We start from the raw sequence: 24,356 nt of genomic DNA, 5'->3' as shown, positions 1-24,356 counted from the left end.
AGGCTCATGAAATATAATATAAAATATAAAATCAATAAATTCAAAACAATTGCTTCAATCAGTTTAGGTCAATATTTGTATATAGTTTAGTCAAATAAAATTTAAAAAATAAAACAAAAATCAAATGTCCGTAAATTTTCATTACGAAGTCTACTAGAGATTTCTAGTACTGAGTAGAATATATAGAAAAAAATAAAAATAATTATCAGAGTAGTTAATTATTATCTTACTATATAGCAACATCTTATATATGCTCTGCCTGAGATGATTTATAAAACGTCTCTGATTGCTCTGGCTCAGGCCATATTTCATCTTGTTCAACGATCCTTAATTTACTCTAATTCTTTTGGAAGAGCTACAGGTCAATATGCAAAAACTCTGCTCTCACTAAACACAACTATGCCAAAATAGATTATAGACTAGAAGAAAGAGGCTCAAAATATAAACTTTATATATAATTTCTAAATCGAAGGCCTCAGTAGCTAGTGCTGGATTAGTTCTACTTTTACATATATTAATGCCTAAAGCCTTACCCATCGTCTCCAATGCAATACTAATCCATTCCAAATCTCTAATTACTTAAATGCGGAAGGAATCGGAAGAGAAAGAGCTTCTCTTGCCATCAACTCAATATTAAATCAAAGGCAAAACGAATGAACACTGCAGAGGGAGCTCAGAGTTGGAGCTGGAGTTGGAGTTGGAGCTGGAGTTGAAGTTGAAAGTATGGGGAACAGGCGGGACCACAACAAATTGACAGCAAACGGGATGCGCGTGATGGCCGAAAGGATGCCATTAAGGCCAACGGTTGCAATCGTTAGTGAAGCCATTAGTTTGTAGCGCCAATATGCGAAAATCAAAGGCAAACACCCGAACGTGTCCGGCCCGTGGGACAACCCCCAGAGATGTGTCCACTGTACTCGTCCGTTGTATAATTGCAAGTGCGCAGCTTTGGAAAAATGTGAGAGATATAACATAAAATAACCCAAAAAGGACACCGCACAATGGACAGAGGAGAGCGGACAGTGGACAGCAAGTGTCCATCTACCACTAATGTGACCGGAGTACAGGCTGAGCCCGAGACACAGACAGAGAGACAGATACCCATACAGACGCAGACACAGGCGCAAAGACGCAGAGACCGAGAGGACATCACGACTATGGCCCAGGAAACGTAACAATAACAATAAAACAAAGGCCGCTGCCAATGGACACACACACAGACACACACACATACGGGGTAACTGAAAATAATTTCAGGGATATTATCGCCGTGTTGGCGTTGGGTCGCTGCTGATGTCCCAAGCGCGATATGTGAACAAAAGTAGTCGCTATAGTCCGCAAGAGATTCGCATCAACATAATGTCTACTTTACAATGTGGATAAAGTCCGGCCAAGAAAACGAAATCACACATTCATATTGAGCAAAGCAGGCAGGTCGCTCCCACCTGACACTAGTCCAGGGTCCAGGATGAAGTCTGGCTGCTGCTGCCGCTCCTGCTACTCCTGCTGGTGCTGCTGACCAACCCCCTTTGGTGCACACTCACATACAGTGGACACTCGCACGCCACGATGCAATAAGTTACGGCTGGCGGCCATTACGCCGCCATGGCCACGGCAAATGGCAACAGCGATGGCAGATGGGAAATGGGAAATGGCCACAGGCGCAGCCAGAGCCGGAGCCGGAGACAAATCCGAAATCCATACTCGTAAACAAATGCAACTAATCGCCGTTCATGTTGAACGTGTTCACGGCTAGGCAAACCTGAAATTGTGGCTTCGCCAAATCGTGCCGGCTGCAGCGCAGCGAACTCCGGTTTCATATCGAATGATCATTGTGCGGGCTTAGCTCTGATTCCCGCACAATGCACGCCCGGATAGAAGGCGACCCTAAGTCACGCCTCGGGATACAGCTCGCTGACTGTTCCACTTGGCATCAGCTAAAAAAAACCAAAGTGATTGAAGCTAACAATTCTTACTCCTAAAACAACTGAGACAATTTTAGAGGAAGTATAATGAATTTGTGTAAAATTTAGTATATTTAGTATATCTTTTAAAAAATATTCTGTTAAGCATAAGAGTAACAATATTTAGTATATTTATAATAAATATTATAATTCGGCAAAGTTCGAATAATTCGAGTCCTAATTATAGCAAATGATGAGAATGGTTAATGGAGAAATTTTACGTCTAGGACGACAGTAAATTCAACTGATATCCCTATCTCACAGCTTTTTTGACTAAAGTTAGTTAGTAGCTAGAACTGTTCTTACGACAAATGACAAAACAACAGTCATTAAACCGTTATGCTCATACTCTGAATGCTCCATATAGTTTATTTTGAAGTTAAAATATTGCTAACTTATATCAAATAATTAAATAACAATATATAAAAATCAACTAAAAAATCCGAAAGTAACTCTTTTGTTATTTATTAAATGGGGGAATTAGTTAACAGTTCAGTAACAGTTCTGTTAAGCAATTTTAACATTTTTTACTTGAAAATCTATATACTATATACAATATATGAAACTATATACATATGGGGATGCCATCTAGCTAACCTATTACAGCACATCTCAAATGGCTCAAAGCAGTGGCAAATACGCGATCTGAAAGACATCTGTCAAAATAACAAAAAAAATCGAAATTTGAATTTTTCATCTCAGTAGGCTTTGGAAAAAAATTATTTGATTTTCCTCAATGTTGCCGTTGTTAAGAGACATGTACATTTCCTATGAGAACTGGAGTTTTCCTTTAGCTCACTCAGCTGATTCCCATTGTTGGAAAAGCAGCTCGCTTCATGGTTTGTGGGAAAAGTATTTTCCTTTTGTTCAGCTAGCCCTATGCATGCTCAGAAAACCATATAAATTTGGTAAAATTTAGCGCCCGAAAATTAATTTCACATATTTTTTTATCATTTTAAGTTGCCAAAAAAAGACGAAGAAAAAAACGCATTTTTAGCGATTTTTTTTTTTTTTTTTTTTTTTCATCCGACTTTAAATCAAGATGAGGTATTTTTTTTATCTTAAAATATATTTTTTTTTTTTAAATTTAACAACATTTTTTAATACATATTTTAACACATTCTTCTTCCTCATGCAGCTTAATAAAACATCTCCCAATGCTTAGTTTGCAGACCCGCAAACGTCATCTGAGCTTCACAGAAGATCTGGATGAGGATGAATTGCTTAACACAAATGCCTCTGATGCGGCGGACCGGGCGAGACTGCAGCGGGAGACCAAGTTGTTTAAGCGTAGCCTGAAGCGAGAGAAGTTGCTCTACCAGTGGGGAATCAAGTGCGTTATGCTGCATAAAGATAAGACCGACAATGCTGAGCACAGCACCTGTGTCGACTATGGCTATAAGCACATAACAGCAGATGATCGGGAACAGGATCAAGAGCGAGAACAGGTGGTGGAGCAACAGCCACATTTAAAGCAACAACTACAGCAGGAAGCAAAGCTTCTATTTCAAATGCTTGATCAGCGTGATCAAGCTAAGGACGATCCAGTCAAGCCGCGAGAAGTTTACTCAGATGAGTCGAATGCCAGCTCAGATGACGAGGGCTACATGGATGCCAGCCACGCGAGCAGTGAGCCAGAGACGTTTGTCAGTTCCCTGGCGGAGCTGAGCAAGGCGCTGCTCACGCGCAACCAGCTGGAGAGCTTGCTCGACAAGCCCAGCTTCGAGCAGACGCTGATTGGATGCTTTGTTCGGATCAGCCTTTCCGGCATACCCACCAACCAGCCGACAGTCTATCGGCTCTCTCGCATCGTGGCCGTCGAGCACACCGACCAGGAGTACGTGTTGGGCAATCATCGCACAAAGGTCAAGCTACAGCTGAAGCACGGCCGACATCTGCGCAGCTTCCAAATGGATGGCATCTCCAATCAGCCGGTGCTGGACAACGAGTTCCTCTTGTGGCTGGATGCCTGCCAGCGCGCTGCCCAGCCCCTGCCCAGCGTCAATAGCATTAACAGGAAGGAGAAGGACATTGAGAGGGCATTGAACTACTGCTTCACCGAGGCGGATGCCGAGCTGATGGTGCAGACCAAGCGGCGAGTTGGCCAGCAGCTCGTCGGCGCCGCCTACCGCAAGGTGTGCCTCATCATGGAGGAGGTCAATAAGCTCGAGAAGCTAATCAAACAGATAGACGAGCAGTCACCTATCGAGCATCAGCGCGACAAACGAAGGCAGTACATGAGCCTGGCGGCCCCAGTTCCAGTGAGAATATCCAGCCTGGAGCCCGTCTCTAGAACCAAGCCAACCACGAAATTCGACTGTCAGCAGTACATAAGGTGCAGGTACAAGAGATTCGCCCACCTCAACAAACTGCAGTTGATGCAACAGATGCGAAAGCCAATCGAGGACGCGACTTCGGCCGCAGCTCCAAGCACTGACCTGGAACAGCTGAACGTGATTACAGAGAATATAAGTAAAGAGAAATTGGATATGTATGAGTTGCACAATTTCGAGGTCAACTTGGATGTGAGCAGCCTGAGTGAGTAGAGCGGAGGCTACGCACACTGACTGACCTCATCATCTCTCCTCGATTCTGCAGTGCCATTCAGTGATATATGCGCAGAGATCGAAGGCGTGGCATCAGAGCCGATTGTCCTATGGACAAAAACCAGAACCTGTACTAGAAATTAACACAGGCAACCCAGCCCTGGGCACCCTCTGGGCAATCACCAAAAATTGGAAAATTTCAAAACACTCTACGTTTCTAATTGCCCAGCCGCCCAGTCTGAGGACCTGCCAGCCAATCTACCAGACAACCAACCAACGAACCAAGCAGGACATCGATTGCCAAAAATATGAATACAGGCTCTAACTCTGTCCGCTGTTGCCTGTTGCCTGTTGCCACCGCGACATGTCAACACTGTGTGTAGCCAAAGGGGAGGCGGGAGCTCCATCTGGTTTGGGGCCTCCAATTCCAATCAACCACAGCGGACACATCAACAATTCGTGCGCCGCCAAAAGCTTGTTCTAATCCAATCAAATCTCAAATGCGGTTGTTACCCAATTCGTTTGGGGAGCGCACTACAACATAGCCGCACAGTGGCACAAAATTCGAATTTAACAAGAACAAAAAAAAAACAACACTCAACTTAAGCGATTTATATTTTTATTTATTTTTATATGTTTATATTTATACCAAAATCTTTTTTTTTTCATACGTATCTATTTTCTACAACTTTCAAGATTTATTTTGTAGCATCGATTTGAACAAGATTGTATAATTTTATATTTTTGAAAAGAATATACATTTATATTTGGTTATTAAAATCTGTTGAATTTTTCACATTATCTTAAGGAAATCAGGAAGAGGAATATTTGCGTCTAGTGAAAAATTTAAAATATGTTTATATTTATTTTTGAATAACCCGAATGCCATATGAATGGAATGGCCCAGCATTTTTAGAAGAATAATTTATACAGCAAAGTATATTAGTCGAGTCTCAATAATTTGTACCCCGCTAAATCGAAAATCGTGATAAATCGAAATAAATGGTATCCCCTTGAAAGAAATTCGTTCTCAATAATTCACGATTAATTGAATTTCTATGCAAATGGAAATCCTTTTGCCATTTCGAATTATCGGAATTCTCCTGCAAAATTTTTATCAATTCGAAAAATATATGGTTGATTTATCAATAAATAAAATCTGTAAAAAATAATAGTTTCTTCTTTCAGTTTTGCTTTTTCGTAAAAAGGCATTGATCAATTATTTTCTTCATATCAATTAATGTTATTAAATGGCTTTACATTTTTTGTTGAAACAAGCTCAAAAAAAAAAAAAAAATATATATATATATATATATATATATATATATATTATAAATGTCATTCTATTATGACTCTCGGAAATATGTAAAAAGCATATAAATCAACCGTATAAATCAACAGCTTCATGAAGTATGAGCTGAACGTCAAGCCTTAATTAATGACAACTGGGCCCCCATATGAAAATCTCGATTGATAAAACATACCTAAAACATAGCTAAACATGCCCAGCCCAGACTTAATTCATATAATTTCCATTTCCATTCCACAGTGCCCCATTGGGTTTTCCCTATTAGCTGCCGTGTCCAGACCTCGGCATTTATCTGCTTGTCGAATGGTGGTTTACGGCACGGGAATCCGTTGACTCCCAATTTGCCGCGATGTCAATGGAAGCGCTGCCGTCGAATGCACTGAAATAAATACCAGTAAATTGTAGTAAATTAAAAAAAAAAAAATGAAATGTGCCCACACTTATTACGCCCATTAGGCGTGGGAGTTGTATGACTGATCTAATGAATGGTCCATTCTGGAGGACATGGCGCTGGGAAGCGAAGCATGTGTGACAGGCTCTCGGACGGATTGTGATAGAGGGGACATCATTAATAATACAAATACAAGACTCATTCGTAGTCCGTGCATCAAAGCGCTCGGCTCTTTCATATTCCGCAAGCATTGCTCTGGCACATGGAATCGAATCATGGCCGGAGTTGGTCATAATTGAAGATATCTGTGTGGGGTCGCATAGGTGACAATAAAATAAATGCCATTTACTGATGACTCATCAACATAATTTTTACGATTCGACCCCATTCAATGAATAAACAAATAAACCGAGGGCCGAACAGAACCTAACCTGGCTTCACTTATTGCCAGGACCAAGACCAGGACCAGAACTAGTTTGAGCGTATCACGAAAGCATTTCGCATGCATTGACTTTTTATGGCAAGCAGAGAGAGAAAGAAAGAGAGAGAGAGTGAGAGAGAGACACAAATAATGCGAAATCATTTAGTGGAACTTCCATAGCGTCTATCTCTATCCTTCGTCTCTCTCTCTCTCTCTCTATCGCTCTGTCTCGAAAGTCATAAAAATCCGCACCAAATGAAATTCTCATCAAGTCGCCAGTTGGCACAATTTCATTTGGCGCTAAGCAACTGAACACGGCCAAAATGACCCAGACCCAAACACACACACAAACACACTATATATAGATTTGTGTGCGTGTGCTAGCTATGGTCACGGAACCAAAGCTCTGTCGTCCTCACTCTGGCCAACTCGGCAATCGCGCATGACTAACGTAATCAGCTCACGTAACGCCGAATGAGATGAGATGAAATCAGCATACACTCAGACTGCATAAATAGCGAATTTATACTCAACTGGATGTCCTCTATCCATTCACGGCCTGGCTCTATTTCCACGTCCATTCCGATAGCTCGGCCCCGAATGATGCAAGCAGAGCTTTGTTGATCTGCAGCACGCGATAAAATCATGTCCATACATTCCCATCGCGCATTCTTGTTGTTCTTCCACAAGCAAATTAACAAAATGCTTCACTAAAAATATATACTAAATATGTTGATCAGGTCTAAGCATAGGCCAGCTGTGAGAGATTAAATTATGATATGAAATAAATAATAAATAAAATAAATACTTTTTTTAATTTACAAAAAAAAATTAAATAAAATAAATAAATAAATAAATAAAAAAGAATACAATTCAATTTTATTTACATTATATAATATATTTATATTTTTAATTTTTTATCGATGAAAAAAAAAATTGTAGAACTGACAAATAATTCATTAGGTTCTAAACGAAACAATTTAAAATCAATTAACTTTTACGTTACTCGTACAACTATTCATTCAATAATTTATTTATGTATTTGTATTTGTATTTGTATATGTATTTATTTAATTTTATTTTATTTTTTTTTTTAATTTTATTTATTTTAATTGCTTTTATTTTATTTATTTTACGTTTTTGTTTAACTTTTTCCTATGGAGGCACAAAATTAACAAACGATTAAACGACAAAGCTTAAAAATTTGAATTTAATTTCTATAAATATGAAAGAGTCAGAGATCCCTATAAGAGTTGACATTTTTTATGGAACATTTGGACGAAAGGCAACAAAAATGAACCCACTCGTAAGCTGTCTAGTTAAGTAGAGTTTGTATTATCGGTAGTGCGAGCAAGTGAGCCATAGCGATGCCTTCCCTTGCCCCGTTCCAGCGCAGGGCGAGTATAAAAAGCTATAGAGAATTTGAGGGGATGTGGGGTGGGTGATAGAAAGGGGGGGGGAGGCGGTTGCAATAGCAGAGTCCAATAAGAAAAAGGCAAAACATCACGCATAAGTTTCATTTTATTTTGATTTTTACGACTGACCAAGGCTGTGACAGTGCTCTCCGTGTGTGTCCCACCTGGATCACTTGGTAAATAACCAAGCGAAAGGCAACAAAAATCAAGAAAAAGTAGTCACCAAATGGCCAGCAGAAGCCCCTAGTAAAACTATGGAATGGGCGGCTGTTGGGTTCAATATGTGTGTGTGTGTGTGTGGGGTGGGTGGAAGGGTGGCTGGGTGGCTGGGTGGTTGTTGTCCGAGGGAGAGAGAGAGGAAGGGAGAGTCGAGAGCTAAAGCAGAGAAAATGCCTATTTACGAGCTCGCATGTGGCTGGACACATGGTAATCATATATTTTGGTCATATCTGTGGACCATAAAACCAGTGTCCTTATGTGCCTGTCAATGAGTTGTTTCATGACATTTATTTCGCTTGTTTCTCGCTCGCCGAGGGTTTCGATGGCTCCGGCTGCTGCGTGCAGATGGAAAATATTTTAGTGTCCATTTAATGTCCAATCTAAGATGAGCTCGTAACTTTTGATCGAATAAACGAGCAATACACACACACACACACGCACGCATACACACACAGACGAGCACACCTCACACTCTGCGACAAGGTAAGAGACCCTTGGCCCATATATAAATATGCCAGTAGTTTGGGCGCTGGTCAAGGGGTTCCAGCTGGAGCTGTGGCACGCAACCAAGTCTCCTGGGATAATACTTTAATTTCCTCACTGATGCGCCCTGAGTGATAAGTAGAAGTTATTTGCCAGCTATTTGGTTATTTTATTAGTGGATTTCTTTTGGCCGCGCTTGGCTGGCTTAGCTCAAGTCCTGCCATATTGCCATACGGCCAGCCTGGCAACTCGACCCGCTGTCACTCATAAATATTTAATTAAAATCAAAATTAGTTTTTCCACCACGCACAAATTTTCGCTCACCTGGCCCTTCGGGGGTTCGGGTAATGAAAAGCGTTTTGTTTTGAGCCACCTTCGCTGCCATCGCTTCCATCAAGTGCCGGCCGCAATGTCACGCCTGGTTATCACAAATGTAAAACAGCTACAACGATGATCCCAACACGGCCAAGCTGCCGTTGCTGCTCCAGCTATGGCTCCTGCTCCAGTTCCTGCTCCTGCTGCTGCTTCTCGTTAAAAATTAAAATCGCAACACGCTTCCAACTCGGCCCACCGGCACATGTGGCACGCCTCCTGCCCATGCCCTTGGCCATTCCACTTGTGGCTTTCATCGGCGATTTAGGTGCAGGCCTCACGCACTTTGCGCTGACTTCCCGGCAACAATGCGCCGTAAAGTAGATTTACATGCGACGCCCCAGAGACCCTGAGCAACGTAAACTGAGAGACGTGCGGGTTTGGCTTTTTGTTTTTTCTTTCCCCTGTTTAGCCATGAATTGAGCTCAATTCGCGACGCAGTCGCTATCAAGTGTGAATATGCGAAGGCAAAAGAAGTTCATGTTGACATGGAGAACTCTATATAGATTTTCCCAGACATTTATATACATTTTGTTGTAGTTCTCATCCGATTTTGTTGTAGCTGGAACAAGATTTATAAATTATTTCTGTTGATTATAATAGAGAGATATGATATACATACATATAAGTGATCTGTCATCTCTGTCAAAAGATATAAGGCTGCCAGATGGGTCAGTCGAATATGGACAACCCTATATAATATATTATCTGTACATATAAAATAATAATAATAATATTAATATGTATTATTAGATACATATATGTATATATGTATATGTATTTTTGATAACTATATAATAAATCCACTTAAATTACTTTAAATTTCGTAAAATATAAAATTTAATAAACAAAAAAATATATATAAAAATAAAAACTTAAAACAAATCGAACATAAAACAAAACCCAAACTAGAAGGAAAAGTACCGAGTGGTGCATTGGGTGGCCCAAAAGAGTTTCTTTCGCATGCCATAGTTCAAATAGATGGAGCTCAGTGGAATTTCGCGTCTCAGGCACCAGGAGATGGTTATGCGTGGATCCAGATAGAAGAAGGTGGCCTCAACCAGAGGCTTTGTCTGCAATCGAATGGAGCGCAGTTTGCGCTGCTCCGCCGCGCTGTTCCGGGGAATGGCACAGGGTCGCTTCAGGGCTGGCAAGGGATCGATACGGCGATGGCGAAAGCCGCAGTGCATGTGGACCGCCTTGAGGGCTTTGTTGTAGGCCGTCAGCTGCTCGCAGAGCGTGGCGCTCAGTGGAATCTTGATGAGTCGATCCTCCAGCAGCCGCGAGGCATTGCAGATGCGAAACACACTCGACGTTAGGCCATCCATCAGAAAGTCGAGGTGTTCGTTCAATGTCTCGGTGTTTAGCTCCTCGAAGACCAGCTCGTCGGGCTGCTTGCCGCAAATGAAGACGCTCAGATTGTAAAAGATCCCGGGCGGAATGCTGCTCCTCTTGTACTCGCGCTGCCGGCAGTCCCTGTTGCCGGCCAGCAGCTGCAGCACGTTGCGCTGCCCGCCCAGGCGGGGGCAGAGCTTGATGTTCTGCACGCAGAGGCCGCAGACCGTCGTCTCGGCCGGCACCTCTTCGGCGTCGCAGCTCATGGCCAGCCGGTCGATGCAGTAGAGGGCGACGCTGCGCTGCCGCACCAGCCAGTTCTCCGAGGACTGAAGGGTCTGGTACTCGTTGCGTATGTGGTGGAGATGCTGCTGGAGGCGACGGGCCGTGTCCAGCAGGTCGCGACGAGGTGGACGCGAGCGACGGGAGCTCTCGTTGCGCGGATAGGCGTGGTGCATGCAGCCCGTGACGATGTCATTCCAGGCGTAGACCCACCTAACGGTGCGATCGTGCACCACCGCTGCCCACAGATGGCCGCAAGGCGGCGCCGGCGGCTCCTCGTTCTCATCGCAATTGATCACAACATCTTCGGGCAGCACTCGGGGCCGGATCGTGCCCATGGTCGTGCTGAAGCCATGGCGTGGACAGCAGAGGCCAGGCCGACTGATGCGAAACTGAGTGATGCGACGGCTCTCCCCATCGACCAGGCAATAGCCATAGAGCTTGTTCTCCTCCGCGATGCGCTCCTTCTCGTCCTCGCGCTGGCACTCCAGATACTGGCTGATGTCGCTGAAATTGCATAGCTCGAAGCACGTGATGTAGCGGCGCTGCTCCTCGCTCAGGCAGCTGCGGAACTCGTTGAAGAAGTTCTGATTGAACTCCCGCATCTGCACGAAGGCGGTCTTCATCAGCTTCGCATAGAACGTGGCCACCTCCTCGGCCTGCTCGGTCAGCTCAATGGGGCAGTTGTCGTAGTAGAACTTCACGTCCTCTGGCAATCGCTCGTGGTCAGCGGGAAAGCACGGCCCATTGTGCCTCAGTGTCTGCCATTTGGGCTTTATGCAGATGGGCTTCTCAGCCACTGACTGCCTTGGCCGGAGGCGACTCTGCCAGTGGCCCTTCAAGTTGCGGTACTTCAGCGGCACGAACTGGCAGCGCACTTTCGGTCCTCCTACATGGGGCTTCTTGTCCACGTCCAATTCCGTTGGCTCCCGATAAGCATCACTATAGATGTCTGACATGTCGAACGAAATGAGTACGAAGTTTTCTTTATGATAAAAAGGAATTTTTTTTTATTTTTTACTTTGACTCTATGGAAAATGTGAATTCAGGGTTCAATTTCAATTTGACATTAACATAGGACGACAACAAATATTTGTATATGGTATACTATAAATCAAACTGATGTCAACAACAATATATTGTGTTGTACAGCATATTTGAAGTGAACTGATATTATCCCAAACTTTTTATAATTTATTTTAAATTGTTTTTTAATTGATAGCTGCATTGGAAAAATGAAAACATTATATACGTTTTTTTTTTTTATTATTATTTTATTAAAATTTAAAAATGATAAAAAATAATAAAATTTCACTTACATTATGTAAATACATTTATGTAAATGCGTTTGCCAACTGATATGCATCATTTAATTTACATTTAATATTTTGTGCAGTTTTTAGCATCAGCGTAAATCAATTTAAATTTAATATATACGACTAAAAAATTTGTTGTTTCAATACTTTCAACTATGACTGTAATTTATTGATAAGCATCAACAGTCAGTGGAATAAAAATATTACAACTTTTACATTATTGAAAGATTTTTATAGCATAAATAATATAATATTAAAGAAATAATCAATAGTCAGGTTCTTGGTATTTAAATGCCAATCCACCATTTTATTAAATAACTAAACTTAAGAATCGTTTCATAATAAGACTGTACATATAATATATATAATAAAAATAAAAAAGCATTTACAAAGTAAAGATATTAAAACAATAACCTTCTCTGTTCCTTAATTCATTTATTGAAAATTCTCCAAAAATGGCTAAATATCTTTAGTTCATGCTATATGTTAAATTATTTCAACAATAAGAAAATAAAATTCCCATCGATATTTGAAGTTGGACTATAAGTGCAGGATCGCTCTCTTTCAGCAATCGCTCTACATGAGGATGTTAAATTGAATATTGTGAGCCTTAAGTCATCACACTCATCAAATTTAACTCTCATTTCTCTAGATACGCGGAAAACTCTTCAAAAACAGAGTAACACTTTCTTTGGCACATTCATATGAAACAAAAAACATATCTATCCATATACAAATATTTATATATATTTATATGAAATCAAAGTCAGAAAGTCAGTCACTTCACAGCCTGATGAATATGTTCACACTCACCCAGGCAATCTTTAAAATTTCTGTATTTCTCTCTCTGCAGGAATGTTCAGTTGTGAGGCATGGCTGCGACTGATCCAGCAACACGTGGGCACCAGAGCCTGCGGCCCACGGCCATGCAAGCGGTTGATCCGGTGCTACGATTGCAGCAGCTTCTCCAGCTTCGATGCGAGCTGCAGACGTGAGATGCGCTCGAATGCCCATGCCCATATGAGCCAACGCACGATGGGCGACAATGGTCGCAAGTCTCTGATGGAATCGGCCAACTCGGAGAGGCCGAGCTTCGGGGGGAGCAGGACGCGCAGGTATCTCGGCTATACCATCGTGCTGGGCAGCCTCTGCAGCACCGTGCTGTGGGCCGTCTATGAGCTGGGCAAGCCCGAGCAAGATCAGTTCGGGCGCAGCATCGAGGATGAGCTGAGCCCACTGCCAGTGCTGCAGCAGTATCTGCAGCGGATGTGGCACTCGCTGCACTACTACCAGAAGATGCTGGAGGAGCCGCTGACCACCAAGCTGCTGCCGGACGTGCTCTGTCCGCCGTACATACAGCCGCCCTACACTCTGGTCCTCGAGATGCGCGACATCCTCGTGCATCCCGATTGGACGTACCAGACGGGCTGGCGCTTCAAGAAGCGACCCGGCGTCGATCACTTTCTGCGGCAGTGCAGCAAACACTTTGAGATCATTGTCTATACGGCCGAGCAGGGCATGACAGCGTTTCCCATTCTGGACGCACTCGATCCGAACGGCTATATACGCTATCGTCTGGTGCGCGGCGCCACCCAGCTGCTGGACGGGCAGCACATCAAGAACCTGAACCATCTCAATCGCAACCTGCGACGCGTCATTGTCGTCGACTGGGATCGCCGTGCTGTTCCACTGCATCCGGACAACATCTTTGCCATTACTCGCTGGGTGGGCAACGACGACGATGTGCAGCTCTTCGATCTGGCTGCATTCCTGGAACTCATTGCCGAGCACAAGGTGGGTTTGACTGAATTCCTTGCCAATAATCCTTATCGATAAATGTTTTTTCTCTCTGTTCACATCTCTCCCTCTCTCTCTTTAGATGGATGATGTTCGTGAGGTTTTGCACTATTATCGCCAGTTCGAGGATCCCATTGAGCAGTTCAAGGAGAATCAGCGCAAACTGCTCGAATTGAAACAGGAGAAGCCAGACTCCGCAGCAAAGGCCTTAAAATAAAATATTGCTAAGAGAAATTTTTCTACTTCAAGTGAAATTTTTCTATTTTTTTTTTTTTTCAAGTTTTTAAAATTATGTGTTGTGTGCGTAAGGTTTTTTATTACAATAAATATTCCAATACATATTTTTAAAGCAGCAATTAATATACATATATGAATATTTTGAAAGATCTAGCTGGTGGATTCCATTTTAAAATTATCACTTTTATACTATATGTATGTATAATTTAAGAAGGCAATCTCTTTTGTTTTATGTATATAATTTTATGAAATAAGTTTCATATTTTGAAAATATCTTTTTTGTTTGATCAAGGGTTGTAACAATATGCCTTAAAAGTATAAGATTGGCAAATTCACGATTTTAATGCAAATGTCCATACCTAGACGATCTATAGCTATATATAGTCCTAAACTTTCACTAATACTAATATATATTTATCGTACTACTGCTTAGAATATACATAGAATTTTTTAAATAGTTTTATTAGAACAATTATTACATAGTTCTTAATAAATACTAAGTAAAATCTAAAACTAATGAAACTGATTTCCATTCTTGACTATTAATTCTATACTTATGCTAATCATTCCTAATCGATGCTAAAGAAACATTAAAGTTTCAGCAAAATACCACAAAAAATACCAAATAAATATAGATTAAAAATACCAGAAACTGTGACGTTGTTCATTATGCAAATGTTCGCAGGCTTAAAATGCACAAATTGAATCAATTGATGCCGCATCCAATGGCAGAGCGATGCAATTGCAGCTGAAGATGGGCAGCTGAACAGGTGGACCGCTGGACAGATGGACCATCCAAGTGTCCACTTGGAGAGATGGGCCAGGGAAGCATTCGGTGTTATTATTTAAATGGCGCATTATCAGTGGCCAGCAGAGGCCTGGCCAGTCAGCTCGTCGAATTGTCATAAACAATCAAAATCCATTTAAAATCGTACATGCAATTTGGCTCGACCTGACACGGCCACAAGGATGGATGCGAGAGGAGCAGGAGGCGTAGCAGGTGGAGGAGTTGATGGTGGTTGCACAGCCAACGACAGCATCAACGCCTCGTCAAGTGGCGTGGGCGGGGCTGTGGGCGGCCATTGGCAACTGGCAACTGGCAACTGGCAACTGGCAACTGGCAGTGCAGCAGCTGCCTCTACCTCTGTCTCTGCCGTGAGTCTCGCTGTGTGCGTCCGGGCCATTTGGCCGGACTGCTGTGTATCGTTGATATGATAATTGGCATGAGGCAATAATCCACTTGGATACGTTTACGTTGACAATCGTTTATATCGCAATCAGTGTCATGCCGTTCTGCGTCCTGGATTGTTGTTCCAACTGCTGCTGCTGCTGCTGCCACTGCTGCTGCTGCTGCTGTTGAGTCTCCATAAAGTATAATTTCCAGCCATGCTCGTTGTCGACCTCAACGACAAGGACAACGACGACATATTAAATAACAATGAACTGCAATTGCCCAGCGAGTCTCGTAATTCGTTTGTAATGCGTGCAGACGCACAGATTTTGAGTAGCACTTGCTCTGCTGCCCGTTGTCCTGCGCATTCAGTTAGCCTGCAAACACCCCAGCCCCGCCCCAACCCAGCCACTTGCTGTGGCCCTGGCTGTGGCACTGCCAGTGCTTTGTTTTATGTGCCCAGCCGGCGATTGTCTCGCAGATTGCCTATAATTTCTGATTTCCAAGTTTAATTCGTCGACTCTTAAATTTAATCGCAGTGCCACAAAGCCACAATACTCAAACTCGAAGAAATATTCATGGTTGCATTAGGTAAATTTTTATCTCATTCAATGTTGATTATTATAGTTTTTATTTTTATTTGAAGTAAGTGCCATTACAGTCTGAGAGCATAAATTGAGTCATTACCTTATTTTCCATCATCCGCACTTTGCCTTGTCGCAGCTCTTCGAGACATGCTGCAGGCAATTAGCTGAGACGTCAGCACAGGTGACAACGATTATGGAATATTTTATAAAAATGCTGGACAAATCAGTTGAGCTAAACAGACCAGGTTCCCTATGAAAATAATATAAGGGCCGTCACACATGCATAGAGTGCAGGAGGAAGGCCCGAGCTGCCCTTCGCAGGACACTTTGCGAATGCAAAATGCTAAATTTATGCGCAGCGGTAGCTGGAGGGTGGCAGGAGGCGGCAGCAGGAGGCGGCAGCAGGAGGCGGCAGCAGGAGGCGGCAGAAGAGCGCCGAGCAGTACAGGTCACGAGTATATCCGGCTGCAAGTAGCTCCACTTTCACGCTTGACCTCACTCGCAGCCTGCTTAGCCCCTTGACCACAGTCAGATATCCCAGTGAGTCTGTGTGTGCGTGTGTGTGTGTGTGTGTGTGCCTCCTATAGGAGGGTCTGTGCGCTTTTTATGAGCGACGACACCACTTGCGATGAAAGCATTTCCGCATCCGCCAGGGCTTCCGAGCCAAGCCAAACCAAACCAAACCAAGCTCAGCCCAGCCCAGCAGCACCAAGTGAGACTCGGCTCAAGCCAACCGCATGGAGTCCACTTTAATTTTTGTTTTGTTTATAATTTACGCGACACAACATCAATTAAGTGCTTGGCCGGAAAAGCGCATACCTGCACCTGAAAAAAGCACCCATAAATTGTCGCCCTAAAGTGGCGAGCGCACCCGCCACTCCCACCCAGCCGAGCCGCTCACCTTGCTGGCCAACAGTTGGTTCGGTCCACCAGCTGCATTGGCCGGGCTTAAATAGCTGTTGCCATTTTATATGCGTGCTCTCTTATGCCATACACAAATCATTTCACGAAATTCATACAGCGCATTGTCCACAGATTCGCGATTTTAAGAACCAAAAAGATATATACACGAATATACAGAGTCTATATATAGTCTATATATTTAACTAGCTTAACTGAGTTTTTGCAGGGCTGACAGTTTATCAATTTCTTTTGGGTTACACAATTTACTTTTAGTAATTACTTTAAGACTTGAAGCCGACTGCCTCATAGAAAATCAATTAACAACTCTTGCTTCTCGTTTTAGCCAAAAAACAACAATGGCCAAGGACAGCTGAGCGGCGAGCTGCCTAATTGGAATTAACAATAGAATTTATGGGCCAAGTTGGTGTGATTTGTTGAAGTGACATTACGATGCGGTAAACGAGCGACGCCAGCCAGCAAGTGCTCCACAGAGTGGCAGAGAGGGGCGAGGGGGGAGGCAGTGGGCGGGCCAGAGTCAAGATGGGGCCTCGGCCAGGCAGCCAAAGTGAGTCACATTTGCAGACGCAATTTGTTACAAGCGAAAAAGGACCGAAAGGACATTAAACAGCAGCATAAACAAAACCCCAGACGGACCCTCAACCAAACACTCGACTCCATTCACAGCTGCCCGAACATCGTTCCGTAAATTAACCTGACTGAAAGCATTTGCCATCATGCCTAATACGAGTAGTTCTCTCATAAAACTGACAACCACTGCGCACCACCCAGACTGACTGGGCTGACCAAGGCGGGGCAGGACACTTGTATAAATTGATAAGCACAGCTATCGGCTGTAGGTCTCTCCCTTGGAATTTCAATTTCAATTGAAATAATTTTTTTCACTTGAAATTATGAAGATTTGCAATTATGAAAGTGAATATGTGAGTAATGAAGAGAGGAGCATATTTTGCTAAGTGTGATAGGCAATTTGAATTGATCTCAACTGGTTGAATCAATATATCTACTCAGAATCATGTCGAGAAATGAAAAAGAGGACAGGCTGAAAGGCATGGAAATAATAAATAATTGATAATTAATCTTAATATAATTAAATTTTCATTTTATTATTTATTATATATTCGTACTTTGAATAATTCTTAATAATAGCTTTAGAAGAAAATATGTTAAATTACAAATCAATAAGCAAAGATTTCTTACTCGCGGTCCCTTGCTCTCTCCCTCCTCGCTGTGCATGCTCAATCGCTCTCAGCGCCTCGCAAGTTTAGCCTATTTAAGGCTAGATCTAGCCACTGAAAGTGAATATGGGATGGAATAGCCAGAAATTAAGGCAGACTCTGCAGAGATCATAGTCTTTAAGAGAATAAATGATGAAGAGATGCCATTTAATAATTATATATATTTATTTAAATAAGTTATTTCAACATTGAGCATTATCATGCATACATATATTCTTGAGCAGCTTAATGATATAATCCGATTGAATTATGCGTGTTTTATTGCCTATGTACTCATCTATTCGAATGTGTGTCTGTCTCTCAGTCTCTTTGCCAGACTCTCCATAACAACAGACGATCACTTGAGTTGTCTATGTATGCAGCAGAGTTCATTTCGTATTAATACTTGAGTAAAACGAAGTCCGAATGCTCGCAGCAGTAGAGAGAGCTCCCATTGGTCGATTGCAACGATCTCTACCTGGCGCCGAGCTCAACAGTTGAGAGAATGGGACTGTGAGTCGCCCTATATAAAGGGCTGCTGCTGCAGCATTTCTTCAGTCGCCCAGGCCCGGTGGGAGTCACTAGTTCAGTGCAGTAAAGTGAAGTGGGAAGTGTGTGATCGTTCAGCTAAGCTTACTTAGAGGAAATACTTGGAGAAAAAACTTTGAGAAATATTTTGAAGACATTTTTGGAGGAAATACATAGAGCAGGAATATTTTAGACAAATTACTTAGACGAAATACTTAGAAGACGAACTTAGAGAAAATAGTTGGACGAAACACATAGACTAAGCACTTAGAGAAAATACTTAGACATGCCAATTACATTATACTTAGCATATTAATTCGGATTATATTCACAGATTGTATAACAACTCCCTCCCACTCTCATAAATTAAATACATTAAGAATAAATGTATTGTAGTTTCTTTATAATTGATTGTAATTTATAAAAGCCCCTCTGCCTCTCCCTGCTCTACTCTCTAAATCGCATTGCTATCAATTGCTCAATTGATGGTGGGCTGCGGCTATAAATCTATAAATCTATAGAGTGAAGTACTTGATGCTGCACGAATTTTCCGCTTATCGAATGCAAATAAATTCGCAAACGTAATTAACTCATTTGCCGGCCGCCATTTTGTCTCGCCGCGGTAACAGAAATTGGCGACAATTATTCAGTTAGCAAAGTGAATGCGAGAGAATTAAATAAATGTTGAGTGTATTCTATTTATCTATCTAGTTTGTGCCATGTTTACTATACATACATACATACATATATATGTATGTACATACATATGCATCGCTGCGACAATCAAATGTTTTAAATGAATGTTTTGCTGCACTCATCCATTTATTCACGCGCCATAAACTGACGACGAATTTATAACCAAAGGACATTCAGTCGAAGCTGCTACAATAAAAATAAAAATAAAACAAAATTAATGGGCCAGAGGGCAGCAGGTATACGCACACCTATTCGCTATCCATTGGCCAGCTCCAACTGTGCTTAGAGCGCTGCACCGCTGTGGTTACAGTGGTGCCCGAATTAAATATATATCTATAACTATAGCTCTATGGCTACTCTGTGCATGTTTTTGCGCATTGCAATTGCAAAATTTTAGATGCCGCGCGGTCAAAATAATTTTAGCCATTTGCAGTTGCCAGATTTGAGCTGGGTTGGGGGGGGTCGATGGGGTCGATGGGGATGCTGCACAGCTGCGGCTGCATTACCATTGTTATTTACGCGACAATTGCAATAAACATTAGTTCAGGCAATTCCTATACCACCCATAGCAATCCCTCTCACTCTCTCTCCAACTCTCTCTCTGTCTATCTCTCTCTCTCTCACTCTGTGCATGTCTAGTGCAACGTCCTGTCGCTGGCACATTAAATTAATTACTCATGTTATTATTCTGGCTAAAATGAAGTACGCAACAATTTATAATCGCGGCCAAAACAAGATTAGAAGTACCTGCGGTATGCCTACCCTTTCTCTCACTCTCACACCCTCTCTCGCCCGCTATCTCCCTCTCATTCGCTCTGCCATGAAATGCGGTTACAATTCGCATTGCTGCAGTCATTTTGCTTTATTAGTCAAAATGCGCCAAATCAGAATTCCACATTATTTGGATTCGCATTTGGAGCACTCCTCTGCTCGCAATTAACGTAAATTTATGATCAACCAATTTCAAAATAACTCAACATTTTCATTGTCCATAACACAAAATGGCAATTACTGCCAGGCATTCACCAACATAGGGCTAACTACCATTGTTTCCTTTTTTTTTTTTTTTGCCCGGCTGAGCCTTCGAATGCAATAAATGGAATTTGATTAGCTAATGCGGATCTAACTGCAGTTAAAGTTTTTTAACTTGTGCACTTTTATGGTAAAATAATGATAAGAAATAATATTAAATATATTTAATATTGACTTACATTAACAATAATATTTGATCTCCATTATATAAACTATGCTTCAACTGTAAAATACTTTTTAAAACCATCAAAAGTTTTATAATAATCCAAAATCATCTTGGATATGTCCTTCATCTATTCACCACTCACTTACCCTGCCCCATTTGCAGCTGTTTCAAATGTATTCCAGTGTGAGCAGACAATTAGAAGCCTTATAAACAACATTAGTATTTACAATCTAATCTTAGTATAAATTACATATCATTGCCGTAGCGTGAATGCACTCAAACAGTAGCTTTAATTAGGCAGCAACATTTGTGCATTTGTGCATTTGTGCAGTTATGCAGTTGTGGAAGCAACAGGCGGCTGCTGCAACACAATCGCCTCGTAATGCATCCGTCCAGCTGCAGTTGGCGCGGCGCTTGCCTCCTGCTCCTGCTGCTGCTCCTTAGGATACGAATGCCGGATGCTGCCCTTTACTGTCTCTATCTCTCTCTCTTTGTCTCTCTCTCTCTGTGTTTTGTCCTAATACATGATTATGTGCATAGGCACAAGCCAAGGCATCCTGCAGCCAACGAGCTGTGGCAAGTGCTAGGATTGGGCAACGAGGCAGCGAGGCGCATCTCCATATATTTGCATTGAAAATTTGCACATGTTCAAATCGAGATTTACGATGGCGAGTGACATCATTAATCAAGCGTCTGATTGGTGATCCTGTTCCTGTTAATTAATACAATAATGGATTGCATGCAGTCTCTCTCCCTCTCTCTCTCTGCCCCTCTCTCCCTATGTCTCTGCTAGTCCTGGCTAAAGACGACGACAACCGACAACCGACAACCGAAACCTGGCCTAGGCCAGGCCAACTGAATTTACGAGCGCCAAGAAGTGCGTTTAGGCGCTGGCTAGGCACTCAAAAAACTACAAGAAAAAGTGCGTGTGTCCTGGCGCATCCTGGCGGCTAACATTGATTTAAAATTTACAACATTGAAGGCAAAGGTTGGCCAAACAGCGCCATATGTTGCATTGATTTATCCATTGGAGCCGGGAGCTGGGAGCACATGGCCTAAATGGAAATGTTGCAGCTGCTGCTGGACACCAAATAAATTTACCGCTTGCTGTGGCTTCGCCAATGGCATCTTTGACTAACACACACACACACATACACACAAATTTCAATTAACAATTTCACCCTTAATTTGGCCAGATAAAAAAAAAAGACAAAGACGTCGACGAGAAAGTGGCCAAAGCTGAACCGAGCTGAGCTGTGCGTTGAGCTGGCAAACTAAATTACAATTTGAAGTCCCCAGTCAGAGCCAGCCCACCTGCCCACCTGTCCACCTGCCTCCCACACCTGACCACCTCGCCAATTTCGGGCTGGGGCTCGAGCATCAATTATGATTATCGTCACGTTTTATGAGACGTTTGCCCAACTTTATGACTGGGCGCGTGCTGCCCCACCCTCAGAGCCGCCCCACCACAGTATGCACTCTTATAATGAATATTGACAAAGGATATGCACAGGATATATATATATATATATATATATATATATATATATATATATATATATATATGTATGTATGTATTTGTGTGTGTGTGTGTCTATGTGTGGCTAACAGGTAAGCAGTTTTACCCTTCAGAACATAGCATATGATTTTGTTTTCTCTGCTTGCTTTTTCTTACACATTTATTCATTAGAGAAATTAGCCACAGCCTAGCTGCAGGTAGTTCATTAGGCCTCGAGCTGCGTCGCCTTTAGCTAGCAGAGTTCTTATATTCTGCTAATTGATGTAGATTTTATTATTGAAGATTGCATTAATAATAATATTGTATATATTAAAGTCGGTCCACTGAATACAACTAGCGAGTTTTCTGAAGTTTTGTGAAATGAAAATAATGAGCATCAAAGATTAGAGATCACAGATCACAGATCAAAGCTGAAATATAAGAAATCATAGATCAGAAGTCAAAGGCATCAGAGGCGTAATATCAGAAATGATAGAACAGAAATCAGAGTTGAAATATCAGACATGCTAGATCAGATATCAAAAAGCAGAGATCAGAGTGGAAATATCCATGATTATAAAGAACAAGCATAGCAAAATTTAATTTCATAATGAATTTCAATAATATCAGACCTATATTAATTATTAATAAACTGTTTCTGATTTGATTCGAGTTTAATTTGATCTTAGACTAAAAACACAAATTTTATGTAAAATTGTTTTCTAAATCTAATCTTTGACTTGGCATTTTTGGTTGAGACGCGAGCACAGTTGCTTTTAATTGTATACGCCAAAGGGGAAAGGAAAAAAAAAAGAATAATAATAAGCAGAAATTAAACCCGGTAATGGGAGAGAAGCCAGCGATGCCAGCGATGCCAGCGTAGACAGTGGAAGTCAAGGCGCAATTAAAAGTGGCAACAAACGAAATTTCAATTAGCGGTACTTAGCGGCAGCTGCCATTACCTAAAAAAGCAACCCGAGTCGCAGTAGGAAAAAATATCTAATAACAACTAAACGATATTAGAGAACGAATTAGCCAGCACGAAGGACGAAGCACGAAAAGAGGGAGAGAGAGAAAAAGATAGAGATGGGAGAAACCGCAAGCAAAGGAGTTGCCGTCAAAGGCGACACTTGAATTTCAGATTTTTGGCTTTTTCGGCTGTTACATTAGGCAAAAACAATTTCATTTGGCAAATTGTGTTGCAGCAACAGCAGCAGGCAAATCTTTTTGTGCAACACGAGCTCTGTAATTGGCTTCGAGGACGAAGCATTCAGCGCTAAGCACTCCATATATGGCCTGGCTTACCATTTGCCAAATTGAAACTGCGAATATCGCAAATGGCTTGGTTAACCACTCCGAAACAACGCACTGATTGCAATTTACTCGCTTGCAATCAAAACTAAAAAAAAATAAAAACTAAAACTATTTGCAGCTTAATTACCAACAAAATAACAGCAGCACAATCAGCTCTGAATCGTTTAGCCACTAATTGGGCAAATTTTATTATTAAGTCTGTAAAAATTGGAAATTAAAAACAAACTGCTTTTTGTAAAGCCAATTCGGAGATTAGCCCATTCAGATTTGTAATATAAAAGGAATAGTATAATGGGAATTGTATAAAAATAAAATAAATATTTCAAATGAAAATTTAGCTTTAGCTTTTATATAAGAAGAAAGAAAGAGACATAGAGGTGCAGAGAGCTGGAGAGAAATATAATTAAAAATAGTTGTTTTTTTTCGAAATTAAACATTTTTTTATATTGTATAAAAACCAAATTCCAAGATTCTGCACAGTAGTAAAAACGAAATATAATATTGGATATTCTCGCCGGTTATAAAATTGTAATTAATTTTAATATTCTCTTATTTTTATTTTATTTTTAAAACTAATAAACTTTTGGCTAACATCAAAACATTCCGTGCCATTACACAAATCCAACGAATCCTTTATGACTGCAGCCGAGCAGGACGATAGATTAAGCTTGAATGCAGTGGATAAAGGGGGGTGTAGGGATAAGGGGTAGGGCTTGCTGGAGTGCCGACTATTTGGATGATTGTCGAGCATGTAAAACTTCTTGAAGATAATAATAATTTAGTGCTGTTGAAATGACTTTTGACCATCACACACAATTGATACGAGCGACCAACAGAGTAGCAGGCAGCCGGATGGGGTGGGGCAGCAGCAGAAGCAGGAGCAGGAGCTTGGGATGCTACCCGCCCACCGAGGCAGGTCGAGGCACACGTGTCCTGTTTGCCCATGTCTCCCACTCCTGGAATGCAGCTAGTGCGAGTGCATGCAAACAAAGTCGACTAGAGTCGACTAGTTTGCACAATCAAATGCCATGTGGGCGGGCGAAGGTAAAGGGGTAGGGCCTGAGGACTGCTGAGACTGCGTAGAAAGTATGGCAGGCCATTTGTTCGCTGTTCCGCCGCATCTCAAAGAAATAAACAAA

The 24,356-nt window shown here is 41.9% G+C and overlaps 3 protein-coding genes across 5 annotated transcripts; 2 read left to right on the top strand and 1 right to left on the bottom strand.

Annotated features, from left to right (window-relative positions):
- The first annotated feature begins 2,664 nt into the window (after positions 1-2,664).
- Positions 2,665-5,517, top strand: LOC108609821 (uncharacterized). Of its 3 annotated transcripts, none has more exons than XM_089464814.1 (3): positions 2,665-2,803; positions 3,103-4,502; positions 4,563-5,517. In XM_089464814.1, the coding sequence occupies exons 2-3, from the start codon at positions 3,122-3,124 to the stop codon at positions 4,652-4,654; spliced, it is 1,473 nt and encodes a 490-aa protein (XP_089320940.1). In that variant the 5' UTR covers positions 2,665-2,803; positions 3,103-3,121; the 3' UTR covers positions 4,655-5,517. The 3 variants fall into 3 exon arrangements, with proteins under 3 accessions (XP_089320940.1, XP_089320939.1, XP_089320938.1); XM_089464813.1 differs by having other exon boundaries at positions 2,685-2,872; XM_089464812.1 differs by having other exon boundaries at positions 2,685-3,011.
- A 4,420-nt stretch (positions 5,518-9,937) lies between these two features.
- LOC108609594 (DNA topoisomerase 1-like) lies at positions 9,938-11,890 on the bottom strand. Its single transcript, XM_018001314.2, has one exon. It carries the CDS (start codon positions 11,694-11,696, stop codon positions 10,029-10,031), a length of 1,668 nt encoding a protein of 555 aa, XP_017856803.1. The 5' UTR covers positions 11,697-11,890; the 3' UTR covers positions 9,938-10,028.
- Positions 11,891-12,749: 859 nt separating this feature from the next.
- On the top strand, positions 12,750-14,191 carry ttm3 (tiny tim 3). Its single transcript, XM_018005015.2, has 2 exons — positions 12,750-13,847; positions 13,933-14,191. The coding sequence occupies exons 1-2, from the start codon at positions 12,909-12,911 to the stop codon at positions 14,065-14,067; spliced, it is 1,074 nt and encodes a 357-aa protein (XP_017860504.1). The 5' UTR covers positions 12,750-12,908; the 3' UTR covers positions 14,068-14,191.
- The last annotated feature ends 10,165 nt before the right edge of the window (positions 14,192-24,356 follow it).

Source organism: Drosophila arizonae, chromosome 3 (genome assembly GCF_054131065.1).
Source record: "Drosophila arizonae isolate 15081-1271.41 chromosome 3, UAZ_ARI_1.0, whole genome shotgun sequence".
NCBI classification, from domain to species: domain Eukaryota; kingdom Metazoa; phylum Arthropoda; class Insecta; order Diptera; family Drosophilidae; genus Drosophila; species Drosophila arizonae.
This window is presented reverse-complemented; position numbering and strand designations above follow the sequence as displayed.

Bases quoted from the DNA above. Each gene is read 5' to 3' on its own strand.
- LOC108609821 (XM_089464812.1), top strand. The intron at 4,503-4,562 runs GTGAGTAGAGCG...TCGATTCTGCAG, and splicing joins CTTGGATGTGAGCAGCCTGA to TGCCATTCAGTGATATATGC.
- LOC108609594 (XM_018001314.2), bottom strand. From the start codon at position 11,696: ATGTCAGACATCTATAGTGATGCTTATCGGGAGCCAACGGAATTGGAC.
- ttm3 (XM_018005015.2), top strand. From the start codon at position 12,909: ATGTTCAGTTGTGAGGCATGGCTGCGACTGATCCAGCAACACGTGGGC. The intron at 13,848-13,932 runs GTGGGTTTGACT...CTCTCTCTTTAG, and splicing joins AACTCATTGCCGAGCACAAG to ATGGATGATGTTCGTGAGGT.